This window comes from Alligator mississippiensis, chromosome 5 (assembly GCF_030867095.1).
Source record: "Alligator mississippiensis isolate rAllMis1 chromosome 5, rAllMis1, whole genome shotgun sequence".
NCBI lineage: Eukaryota > Metazoa > Chordata > Crocodylia > Alligatoridae > Alligator > Alligator mississippiensis.
In genome coordinates, this window is record NC_081828.1 from 48,155,928 (window position 1) to 48,168,114 (window position 12,187).

At 41.1% G+C, this 12,187-nt stretch overlaps 1 protein-coding gene across 3 annotated transcripts in view; it reads left to right on the top strand.

The window, feature by feature from the left end:
* RABGAP1L (RAB GTPase activating protein 1 like) overlaps positions 1-12,187 on the top strand; it is a 512,101-nt gene that overhangs the window by 60,962 nt on the left and 438,952 nt on the right. For all 3 annotated transcript variants that reach the window (XM_019500211.2, XM_014596010.3, XM_006272942.4), the window contains exons 6-9: positions 1,360-1,520; positions 1,853-1,963; positions 7,585-7,651; positions 11,609-11,711. In XM_019500211.2, coding sequence (XP_019355756.1) covers positions 1,360-1,520; positions 1,853-1,963; positions 7,585-7,651; positions 11,609-11,711 — 442 coding nt within the window. The remainder of the gene's footprint in view (positions 1-1,359; positions 1,521-1,852; positions 1,964-7,584; positions 7,652-11,608; positions 11,712-12,187) is intronic.

Consider the following 12,187-nt stretch of genomic DNA (forward strand, 5'->3'; position numbering starts at 1 on the left):
GGTAGTCTGCCCTAAATCTCCTGCCACGACTTGAACGTTTTAAAATAAATGTGGGAGGCTGCCCTTACACAACCCCAATGCCAGGGGATGCTATCCACGGCTCTGAATCTTCCCTACATCGTGGCCCATGCCCCACAGATGGCATCTAGGTTATAATTGCTCCCCAGTCTGACACTGCGGCAAATTCAGTCCACCATTGGGCTCCATTCACTCTCTTTCACTCCACCCCCCTCTCACACAGTAATGAGGAAAAAGTGGACACCCGTGGCTTTTAGTATGTGTGTACCTATCGTCTTTCTTTTTCAGTGTCGCGACCTCCCCACCCCCGGGCTTAGTTGGCTGACGTTGTGCTTATGTAACCTAGTGGCATTCCCTTCCTCACCCCCATCCCTCCTATGTTAGTCCCTTGCTCAGGTGCTTTGTAGTTCCTTTATGGCTTTGTCATTTTTCTTTTCTTGATGACCCTTCACATATACTAATAAAGCTAGATCTGCTTTTGACAGACAGTAAGCTGGGCAGGCTCTGTGCAAATGTGAAATCCATTGAAGGAAGAAATTCTGCTTTTTTCTGTCCTCTATGCTTGAATTCAGTTCAGAAGTTTAATCAGAAAAATGAGTGTTGAAGTAGCATATGTTTTAGTCAAAGCAGGGCTGTCCAGCAGGTGGCCCATGGACTGCATGTCGTCTGAAAAGGGCTTAATGTCCAGTCCCTTGGCTCTCACCCCACCACTGCTCCCCCATTCCTCTGGCTGAAATAGCAGTTGGTATCTCCAGGCTCTCCCTCTCTCCTTTGACTGCTTCTTGCCTTTGCCCTGGGGATGGGGTAGAGTGTCAGCACAGGGAAATAAGATGAGTGTGAGCCTGCAGCAGCACTGGGTGTGTGTGGTAACTGGAGTTGTATGTGAGGGTGGAGGGGTGGGGATTGTGCCCACATGATGCAGCAATGGTTGGGGGGATGCTTACTGCAGTGTGGGAGGAGAGGATTGCACTTGTTCACCCTCACAGTGCAGTGGGGGCAGGAGAGCTTCCATGCGTCACATCTGGTACAGCCTATGTCAGGTGCAGTCCCTAGAACATGTGGCCTCCAGAGGCTTAGATGTTGGACAGCATTGTGTCAAAGTATACTGTGTTCACTACTTACAGAGTGTAGTGAGAATTTATCATGTCAAGAAAAGTTTCATCTATGAATAAATCACGAGTGTAAACTTGTTACTAAAGAGCCTGAAGGATATATTTCTAAACCTATGTATACAATGAGAAACTGTCTCTTGAGAGATTACATTACAATGGTCTATATTCATCATAGTAAAATAAATGGATATTATAAATGTTCTTAACTTATGTTTTTCTCTCTCTCCAGGTCAGCAGAATTTTATATAGTTTCTCAACGGCATTCAAACGTTCTTCCAAACAAGCATCAGATCACGTAAAAGACTCTGTTCTTCCTACCCCAGATAGCGATGTGTATACTTTCACTGTCTCCTTAGAGGTTAAAGAAGATGATGGAAAAGGAAATTTTAAGTAAGTTGGAAAAATGGAGGAAGATGCACACACTTATGTTATAAATGTATGTAGTGTTTTTTTTTGAGGGGTGCATGATTATTTAGCATGTAGTGAATAAATGTAATATAGTTTTATTCTCTTGCTTTATATTAAGTTTTTAAGAAGTTTTCCTTGATTTTTGTAGTTCTCAAATATACTTTTAAAGAAAAGACTAGTTTTTTGTTTTAAACCACTTATTTTCAAAGCAGTGTTAATCATGTTTTAGAAGTATGTTAAAGGCCTAGATTGTGGTAAGTTATTTAACTATATAACTATTTGTGCTAATAGAACTCTATTCTTTTGTTTTTTAGTCCCGTGCCAAAGGACAGAGAGAAATTTTATTTCAAACTGAAACAGGGAGTTGAGAAGAAGGTGGTAATCACAATCCAACAACTCTCAAATAAAGAATTGGCCATTGAAAGGTAAGCATACTAATAATGAAATAATGCTAATTAAACATAAAAATTAATCATGGTGTCTGATATACTTGTCGTATCATGATCATCTTGAGAAAACTATAATGAAGTTAAAGATCAGGAAGTATTCTTATAGAAGTCATCAAAATGAAACTCCACTTGTGTAGTGTATAATGCACCTAGCTGTGAGAGATCTCAGTAGGCCTCTGCTGTTTCCTAGGAGAGGGGTGTCAAACATATGGCCCACAGGCTGGATCTGACCTATGAAGCTGTTTCATTTGGCTTGCCAGGCTACTGGCAGGCCAAAAAATGTGGGAATATGGCTAGCAGTGGGTGCGGCCTGTCACAGAATCTATGGCCCCATTGGATATGACCTTCAGAGGCAGTCAGGTAGGTGAGGGCTGTGCCATCACAGCTCTGCTTGCCTTGTGACCACTTGAGGCTGCCTCTGCCACCGCCTCTACTGTAGCCACTGCATGACCCTGCAGATCCAGCCTGTGAGAAGCTCCATGTTCTGGATCTGGCCTGAAGAGTGTAGTGTGTTTGATAACCCTGTGTTAAAAGAATGTCGTAGGGCAGTTGTACGATGTTATTGTTTAGTAGAGGCTTCCAGATGAGGTGTCCTTACTGATAGGGCTGTGTAAGTGGGACTCCTAGCATCTATCTCCAGGTAAATGGACATCTGGGTCCATTCTGCATTAGAGATTTTGCTGGCATACCTATGGTTGCTAGGTTTTGACAAGATTTGTATCACCCTATCACTTATACTGGCCAAAGCCCTTATGTGGACACATCTATGCTGAGAACAGAGCACTCTCATGTGGTACTTGGGGTTCAGTGGGGTGAAGAAATGCACCTGCACTACAAATTCATATACATCTGCCAGAAAGTGCCACCAACATAGCTCTATCAGCATAACCATAATGTTACAGTGTCCAAAGCGTAGGCAGTCCCTAGGAGTGGAATCTATGTGGACAGTTGCTCAGGGAAAGAATGTCTAGCCTGCATGAACTGTCTGACCTGTGTCGCGTTGATGGATTCCACAGCCTGTCCTTCTCCTCTGCTGTGACTGTCATAATTTTTTGACATTTAGTTCTTCAATACAAGTGAGTTATCCCCACTCCTCCTTTATGCCTTTTGGCTGGTGGGGAGTTAGAAAAGATATGTAGTGGGCAGCATGGCAGCATGTCCCTGAATGAGCCCTGTGAGCCAAAAGAATTTGAGTTCATGTATAAAGTACATGTCCACATGGATTCCACCCTTGGTGGACAGTGCATTTTGAAGAATCATGGTTATGGCGAGGTAAGTAGCTGTTGTTTCATCATAAAGAATACTAACTGGCCTGTAGTTTGTGCAATAGTGTGTATAGCTTTGTCTTTATTAATAGTATTTAAAAATATTCCACCAGGTGGCAGTCTTACAAAAGAGTTTGAGTTTACTTTCAGTCTTGCAAATAGTGTGAAGAATCCAGAAAAGTGTTATAATGTCAGTGACTAAAAGAGTCTTAAAATAACCACAAATTTCTTATCATAGAAAAAAGCAAAAACTCATTACTCTCTCTTCCTAATTTTGTTAGAAGTCATATATTTATAACACGAAAATTTAAAGATTTTTTGGGTAGCCAAAATATAATAAATACGTACTATAGCCTGTGCTTCCATAGCCTGAAATTCCATTCTTGTTCTTCAGGAGCTTTTTTTTTTTAAATATGCTGTTTTCAATCTGTAGGGTTTTTAGTTATAGCTTGTACATTCATAGTCATAAAAAACTTTCTTTATTTGCTGATTGTGGCAATGGAGTATCAAACAGCCTGAAGGCACAAATGAAGATTAAACATTATTATTTGGCTTGGGAAACATTATGATATAGTCTTATTCAATGTATTTACTTGTTCAATTTTTCCTACTTGCTAACTTCCACATGACCCCTGAATAATTTAATTTATAGGTTGAGGGCACAATGGACAGCAGACTTAAGATTGCATGGGCAATTAGAAATGCCACATTTACTAACTTTTTTGTGTGGTTGGTTGAACGTGTAATCTAAAGAACTTTTGTAGTTTTTATGTGAAATATAGACTTGAAAAAATATCAGTACAAGAGAAAAGCAAAGCTGTATTCTGTTTAAAATATTTGACTTCTAATTTTTAGTATTAAACAGGATTTCTTTTTATAAAAAGATTTAAAGTTTCAAAAAAATACCCTTTGAGAGGAAGCAGACTATGGGAAAACTTTAGTTTTGAAGGTATTTAGTTGGGTCTGGAGTACAATGCGAGGGTGTTACTCTGGAGAATGAAGAATGTGAAAGGCCTCAAATAATTCTCTGATCCTAGTTGGTAAATTCTTTGTTCTTGTATTGCAGCATCAGGATGTGTTTTGAAAGGCGTTAATTAGTGTTCCATTTTTTATTCTCAGATGGACACTTAACTTTTTGCAGAGCTGGTGAATGGTACATACTGATGCTTCTGTTAGAAATTCATATAACCATTTCTGTTACAGTTGGTGACTACAGTCAGCAAAGAGCAAAATCTATTTATAACAAAGATGACCATGTATATTGTTGCTAGGGGTGCACCAATAGAGATTTTCTTGGCTGATCCCAATAGCCAATTTATTAACCAGGCAGTATCGGCCAATAGCTGATTTACAGGAATGCAGCCAGGCATCTTGGAGAGCAGTGTCCTGCTGGTAAGTCTGTTGGGGAGGGAAGGGGCATGGGGAAGATGGGGGCAGGTCTAGGCATCCACAGTGAGAGAGGGAGTAGGGGAAGGGCAGGCGCTGCCCATCCAGGGCAGTGAATGGGACCCTGGGGCTGAGAGCGGGACAGAGGCATGGGCAGCTTGTCCAGGAGGCTTGGGGGTGCTGGGGAGGCAGGTGGGTCGCCACTGCTGCATGCACCCCCTAGGGGAGGCATGGGGGGGCATGTCTCCCTGGATTTGTGTATGGGGCGGAGGTGGGCTGTGGGCTTGGGGCCAGGGGCTGTGCCAGCCTCTTCCTGATAGGGGGGCTGCACTGGGGCTGGACTTGGAATGGGTGGGAGCGGGACAGGCTCAGCTGTGCAGAGCAGGCAGGTGGCAGCACTATGGGGGACTATGAGGGGGCTAGGGTGAGTTTTGGAGTAGCCATAGCCCCCCCAAACCACCTCCTAGTGCCGTCCCTCTTGGGCCACTCCACTCTGCTGCTTTCCCTTGGGAGCCCTGTGTTGGCTGCACGTCTCCTGCTGGCCCCTCAATGGGGGGCTCCCAATGGAAAGGTAGCAGAGTGGAGTGCTCTGAGCAGGGCCAGCACTGGCAGGGTGTGGAGAGGGCTATAGCCACCCCAAAAAAGCTTTCAGATTCAAAGTGAAGGTAGGGAGAGGGCAGATACCAGAAAGAGCCAGGCATGGCAGATTTTGCTTCTGCTTTCCTCACCTGGCACCAACCTCTATGCTTCTAGCAGCTGTTGTGACCCCCTTCTAACTCCTGCAGTGACAGCGTGCTGCTAAAATTCAGAACACTTATGGAGAGGTGCCCTGACATCCAAAAAAAGGTTGAGAACCGCTGGGTTGAAGCCTTGACCAGCATCTTTATATTTCATAAGTAAAAACTGTGTGGGTTCTCCAAATTGCAGGAGAATGTGGTTAAAGTTCATTTTGCCTTAAAACCATTAGCTTTATATGTGAATATCCTTTTTGCTTCTATAAATAGAAGTCTGCGTTAGTTTGAGTATGATCCCAGTTTATTTTAAAGTTGAGCATGCTACTCTATCTTTCTGTATGCAGGCAAGCTTGTGTGCCTACATGCAACCCCACTGTCTTCTGCTGGTCTCTGTGCTCACACAGGTTGGTTGCCTTTATGGAACAAGTTGCACAGGAAAGGCCTAAGACTGCGTTTAGTACCTCTGTGTAAAGATAAACCAGTTTACTTGAGTATCTCTGTCTCTACGAGGAAGTATAGCTGTGTGTGTACCAGGCCTAATTAGGCTGGGTGAAGTACCATGCTACTGGAGATAAGTTACTTTTGGTAACTAAGCTAACTTGGGTATGGTATCTCTGCATGGTACTGTATTGTGGCATGTTGGTGTATTTTAGTTGTTTCCTCCCTGGTAATCCTACTTCCACATTTATTGACTTCCTTGCTTTTTGAAGACTAAAAAATAGTTGTTTATTTTCTCTGTCATTATTGGGAGAGAGAAAATGAGTTTTGGATATAAATAACTGCCCTGCCTTATTTTTATAACGAAGCAGAAAAAAAAAATTGCATGCATTAAACAGGAGCAAACCTATTTAATAGCCTGCTAATTGCTAATGTAAAAAACCTGGTTTTGTAACAGGTTTTACGAGTGTAATTGCATTGTTGTTTGTTACATTTCTGCTCATAACATACCATGCTCACTGCAATATTAATTAGTTAGCTGTCAGTCATTTGAAAACTGTGAAACTGCTTTTGTCTCCAGTGCTATCATGAGAATACTAAGCGTCTAAACTGTGTTCCTTTTGAATCTCCATTTGTTATAAAGCCTAAATTTTCATAGTAAAAGCCGTTAAGCATTTTTCCCATTAAAGAAAATTGGCCAATTGTGCAGAGAGAAATTTCTGTCAAAAGACTAAAATATTTCCTGTACTTTTTATAATCAGTACTTCTCAGATATAATCTCACAATAAGGAAAGTATCTCAAAAATGTTCTATGTAATACATTAAGTATCTCTGTTGTAAACTGATGCTGAGCTAAACTTTTCTGTTTTGTGAGGGTACATGTTCAAAGGGGAAGGGCTACATATACCTTATAGGATTTTTAAAATATTGTGCTTGTACCTTTCTTGTTCCTTTACTTTTACATAAAGGGGATGATAGTACTTTTACCATTTCTATTTAGACTGCAGACAGTGTTAGGGAAGATGTAAGCAGTTAGCACAGTGGGATCCTAATTTCTATAGGGATATCTGAATGCTAATTCATGGTGTTTTGTGAATTTGTGTCCTTTACTAGAAGAATCAGAGGGCAATGAATGTTAAAGAAGATTGTAATTTCTGCCAGATGGTTGGGAAATAGATAGAAATGAAATAGTTTTAAAATGTTTAATTTCCCCTTTTAGGTGCTTGAATTTGAACTTGACTCTTCTGGTGGTTTTATGCATCTCTAAATCAGTATGGAAAGGGGAGGGAATAACCTAATTTTTGTCCTATTCCTAATCAACTCCACAGTTAGCAAAGACTATAACACCAGGGTATAGAACAATATGTAAGAGCCCTGATACTATGTGTTTGTAAATGTAAAGGAATATTAGAAATAAGATTTAATACTTCTTACCTTCAGTTTTAGTAAAATGTTGAATTCTGTATCTTCAGTCTACCTCCTTTTGTATCAGCATTGTTTCGGGGTCGTTGACTATATATGTTTTAAAGCTTATTCATAATAAAAAAAAAAAAAACGGTAGGGGAAAACAATTTGATACCTAATCTGTTCTTATCTTTGTGGCTTTTCTTTGTTCATGTTTTGTCACTTATTGCATGTGTGTGAACAGAAACCTATTGCAAATGCTGTGTTCCTGTTTAAATGGAAAACTATGTGTAATCTGTGGCATTAAGTAGAAGATACTTATACTTTTCTAGAGCTTTCTAATATTTTTAATTTTGAAAAACTTTTGCAGATGCTTTGGGATGCTGCTAAGTCCAGGGCGAAATGTGAAGAATAGTGACATGCATTTACTGGATATGGTAATAATAAATTTGTCTGGCAAAATAGAAGCTATATGATGATAGCTTTTTGCCTTTTTTTTTTTTAGGGCAATTTCAAGGTGCCCATATGTCTATTAAATTCTTGTTTTTGATCATTTCATTTGACACATGAAATACAGGATTTTGTTACCTTATTAGGATGTTTCCTCAGTGGAATTGTACTCATTTACATTTTGCACCTTGATATAAAACAATGAAGTGAAAGGTACTAGAAATGGTCTGTAGATTCTTAAAAATAGGAATCATAGGAAAGGCAGATTGGAAGGGACCTCACAAATTCATCTAATTCAGCCCCATGCTCAAGGCAGGATTGTGCCTTACTAAACCATTCCAAGTGTCTGTCAACCTGCTTTTGAAAATTTCCCTGGATGGAGATTTCACAACTTTTCTAGGTAGCCTGTTCCAAGGCTTGATCACCTTCATAGTCAGATAGTGCCTCCTAATCTTCAACTTGCTGTATTTGAGTCCAGGATGAGATCCTGTGCCCTCTCTCCCTCCCCACTGCCTTTTAAAATGTCGAGGGGGGAAAAAAAAACCCTTGTCTTGGGATTTGAGTACAAGCCAGTGCTGGCAGTGGTGGGACAGGTGGCTGCTGTGGTTCTGACTATATCCATGACTTGGGCTCAGAGTTGGAGTCAGAGCTGCAGCTGCTGCTTCCCTTGGCTCCAGCACAGGACACAGAGCACATGGTTGTTGCAGCCCTTGCCTGGCCATGCAGCAGCAATGACAGTTACAGTAAGTCCAGCCCAAATCTATGGCTGGGGCTGGAGCTGCTGCCACTGCAGCCACTGCTGCATGGCCAGGTTGGGTTCTGAGTGACCATGCCTTCCCTGTCCAGGCCTGGAGCTGGAGCTGCAGGGTAAGTGGCTGGGGGGTAATAGGGAGGGGGCTGAGGCAGTGGCAGGACAGGCAGAGTAGGCAAGTAGTCATGTGGAGGGGGAAGGCATTGCGAGGATGGGCAAGAGAAGGGGAAGATATGGGGGCAAATGCCAGGGTGTACAGGCATGAGAGGGCTAAGTGGTGGAGGGGGATATGGAGCAAGGTGCATGGGTCAGGTCACTTGACCCCATTGCCTGTCCTTTACCACTGCTTGCCATGCTGCAGTGGTTGTGGGGGTTGTATTTAAAATGGTCCTCCAGTAAGGTTTTAGACGCAGAAGACTAACACATTTATAAATTTTCCATGTCTGGAATTTTAATTATGGGCTGGGGGGGTGGGGTCGGTCATGTTAAATTCAAAGTAGCCTTGGATTTTGGTAAATACAGTAAATTTCCTCTGCTGCAGCTCCTAGTCCTGCCCCCTGCAGCTACAAAGAAAAGCTTGTCTTCATCCTCTCTCTAGTCACCCTTCAGGTGTTTGAAGAGTGTTATTAAATCCCCCCCCTTAGTCTTTTCTTTCTCAAACTAAATAACTAGCCTTTTCAGCCTTTCCTCATAAGTCTTGCCTCACATGCCTCTCATCATTTTTGTCACTCTGTACTGTACTCTTTCCAATCTAACATCCTTCTTGAAGTGTGGGGCCAAAATGAGGTCTCATCAGTGCCAAACAGAGTGAAAAAAATCTCTTACCTTGATTTGCAAGTGACTCTCCTGTTAATACAAACCAGAATACTATTGCCCTTTTTGCAGCAAGAGCATACTGTTGGCTCGTATTCAGCTTATGATTTACTGTAATCCTTCCCTGCAGTACTGAAGCCTAGCCACTCGTTTCCCAGTCTGTATTTGTACGTGCAATTATTTCATTCCAAGTACAGGACTTTGCACTTGTCCTTCTTTAACTTAGTCTGCTTAATTTTTGGTCATCTTTCCAGTCCAGTCTATTCAGGTCATTCTGGACCCCACCTCTATCCTCCAGGCTGTCTGCAACATCACCCAACTTGGTGCCATCCCCAAATTTGCTAAGTGTGCACTTGGTCCCATTGAGCAAATTATTAATTAATATATTTAAAAGTATAGGACCCACCCGTGGGGAACCCCACCCCTCTCCCTAAATAGACATTGAGCCATTGCAGACTACTTGCTGAGCATGATGAGCCAACCAGTTATGTATCCATCTTACAGTACTTTCCTCGAGTCTCATTTTCCTTAACTCGTTAATGAGAATGTCCTATGAGATGGTGTTAAAAGCCTTGCTAAAGTCAAGGTTTATTGCATCCAGTGCTCTCTCCCCATCCACAGAGCCTGCCAGCTTGGTAAGCTGACACTGTTACAAGTGACTGGATTTTCGGCTTGCAAGGCACAATGGTTAAAATTTTCTAATTAAAAATTAAGTACTGTATTCATAATTGTGCACTAAATCAATGGTCATATTTTTTTCAAAGTGAAAAGAAACTGCAGTTCTAATTTTTTTTCATGCGGTTCAAAATCTTGTCCATTGCTCTTGACTTCAATCTGCCTTTTCCAACTTGTACTTTCTGTACAACCCCCATACAAGCAAACCCTCTTGCCAGTTCCAGATGTGCTTCTTAGCTATCATTTACATCCATGTATATATAAGAAACCTCTTCCTAGTTTCCCTTCTCCTTGTCCACCCACTCTCAACTTGTTCTGACTCTTCTGTGCTTGTAATTTCCTTTTACATTTCAAAAATTGTTTTGAGTCAATGGTTTTGACTCAACTTGAGAAGTTCCAGTGGTTCTTTGACATGTTGCAAATAATTTACGTTGTCCCTCACCAGCAAGTCTGACACCAGTGCCATAAAAGACTATTCATAACACTGGCATGTGTCATTGGCTTGACTTTTTGCTCAGATCTTGAGGATATGTTTTTACTTCCTACAAAGATCAGAGTAATGCACCCTAATGTCATCTCTATCACCTGTTGTCTGGACTGGTTTTCAAATCCCTTATTTTAATGCATTCTTTCTGGTCTTCTATTGCATCTCTCCCCTTCCCCCTCCCGCAATCAGCCTGACTTCTTTTTTTTTCTATTTCTTCTTTTAAAAAATCATGCTCATGACAGGGAGGGACTAAATGTCAGCTAAAACAAAACAGGGCAAGCGAACACTGGGCACACTTGCCTCTGTTGTAGTCTTGAAATCTTAGTCTTGAAATGATCAGTTCTGTTTTTTGATTAGAAAATGAAACAACAAACCATAGTAAATTGCTTGCATTTGCAACATGGGCAAATGCCTTCTGAATCTGGAATAAATCTTTATAACATACTAATATATGTAATATTAACAAGAGTTGAAATCTTGATTTCCAGAAATAACCCCCATTTTGCATTTCTTGGTTTATTTAATAAGAACAAGTAACTTGGCCTAAGTTGCTACCCTGCCCTGCCTTAGGGGCCAACTTGTTCAGGAAGGCATAGACTTTCACAGGCAACCACCTACTTTGTCAGATGTTGCCTCTATTTGAATGAGTTAAACCCCAGGGCACAACCCTGGCCTGCCTTCTGCGTGACTTCAGACTATCGCTGCTAACTACGTTATTAGTAATCTTCCTTTTCCCCTTCTTCCCATGCCTAGTGGTTGGTTTACTTTTGGACAGGCAATTTTCTTGGCACCATCCTCCATGTCTGCTTCCCCCCACCTCCTCCCATCATCTTTTCAATTCCTTTCTTTGTTTTTCTGTTTCCTCTTTGTTGTAGGGGCCTTCTGCCTCCAAAACAAAGAAACAAACAAACAAAAAAAACAGGGAGGGAGGGGGGAATGTGGGGTGGGGGGCAACAATGACTGCGAATAGCTCCCAAAATACTGGTATGAAAAGTCATTGACCTGTTTACCCTCAAGTTTTTGAACTAACTTGTTTGTTTTTTAGCTCTTTCTCTCTCCCTTCCTTCACACTTTTTTTTTTAACTTGCTTATTTAGATTGTTTGCTTTGGGACAGGGGGCATTTGTTTCACTGTAAAATGCCTAGCACAGCTAGGCCCCTAATTTTATTTGGTCTCTAGGGACCACTGTAATACAAATAATATGTGTGTTATTCTTAGGAGTCCATGGGAAAGAGCTCTGATGGGAAAGCTTATGTTATTACTGGAATGTGGAATCCTAATGCACCTACATTTCTAGTACTTAATGAGGAAACTCCTAAAGGTAACTTTTTAAAAACAGTACTGTTTACTTAATTACTTCATATAAATTAAATTGAGTATTTTTTATTAAAATGTTGTATAGTTATGACTGACATAGGTTATAGATACTCTTGGGGACCATTCTATGCATCATGGTAACCAACAAGTTTTAATTTAGCATCAGAACTGTGTTAAGAACTATACGAACACATATAATACGAAGAGATTAAAATTGCTCGTATTGGTGTGAGAATTGTTGCCATTCAGGACCTGATAAAACATTGTCTGGGATTATGTTCACTTGCCCTTGGGAATCTGAATTTTCAATTCCAGGCATGCTTATTGATGTCTTTACCTCTTTTACTGCTTTGATTGAATGTGGACTCAGTTGTCACCATTCTTTTGTATTTTCATTGAGACTTTTAACATAGCGCTGACTTCCAAGTTTGTAATTGTTTCTGCTGTTTTGGGTTTTTTGTTTTGTTTTGTTTTATTTTA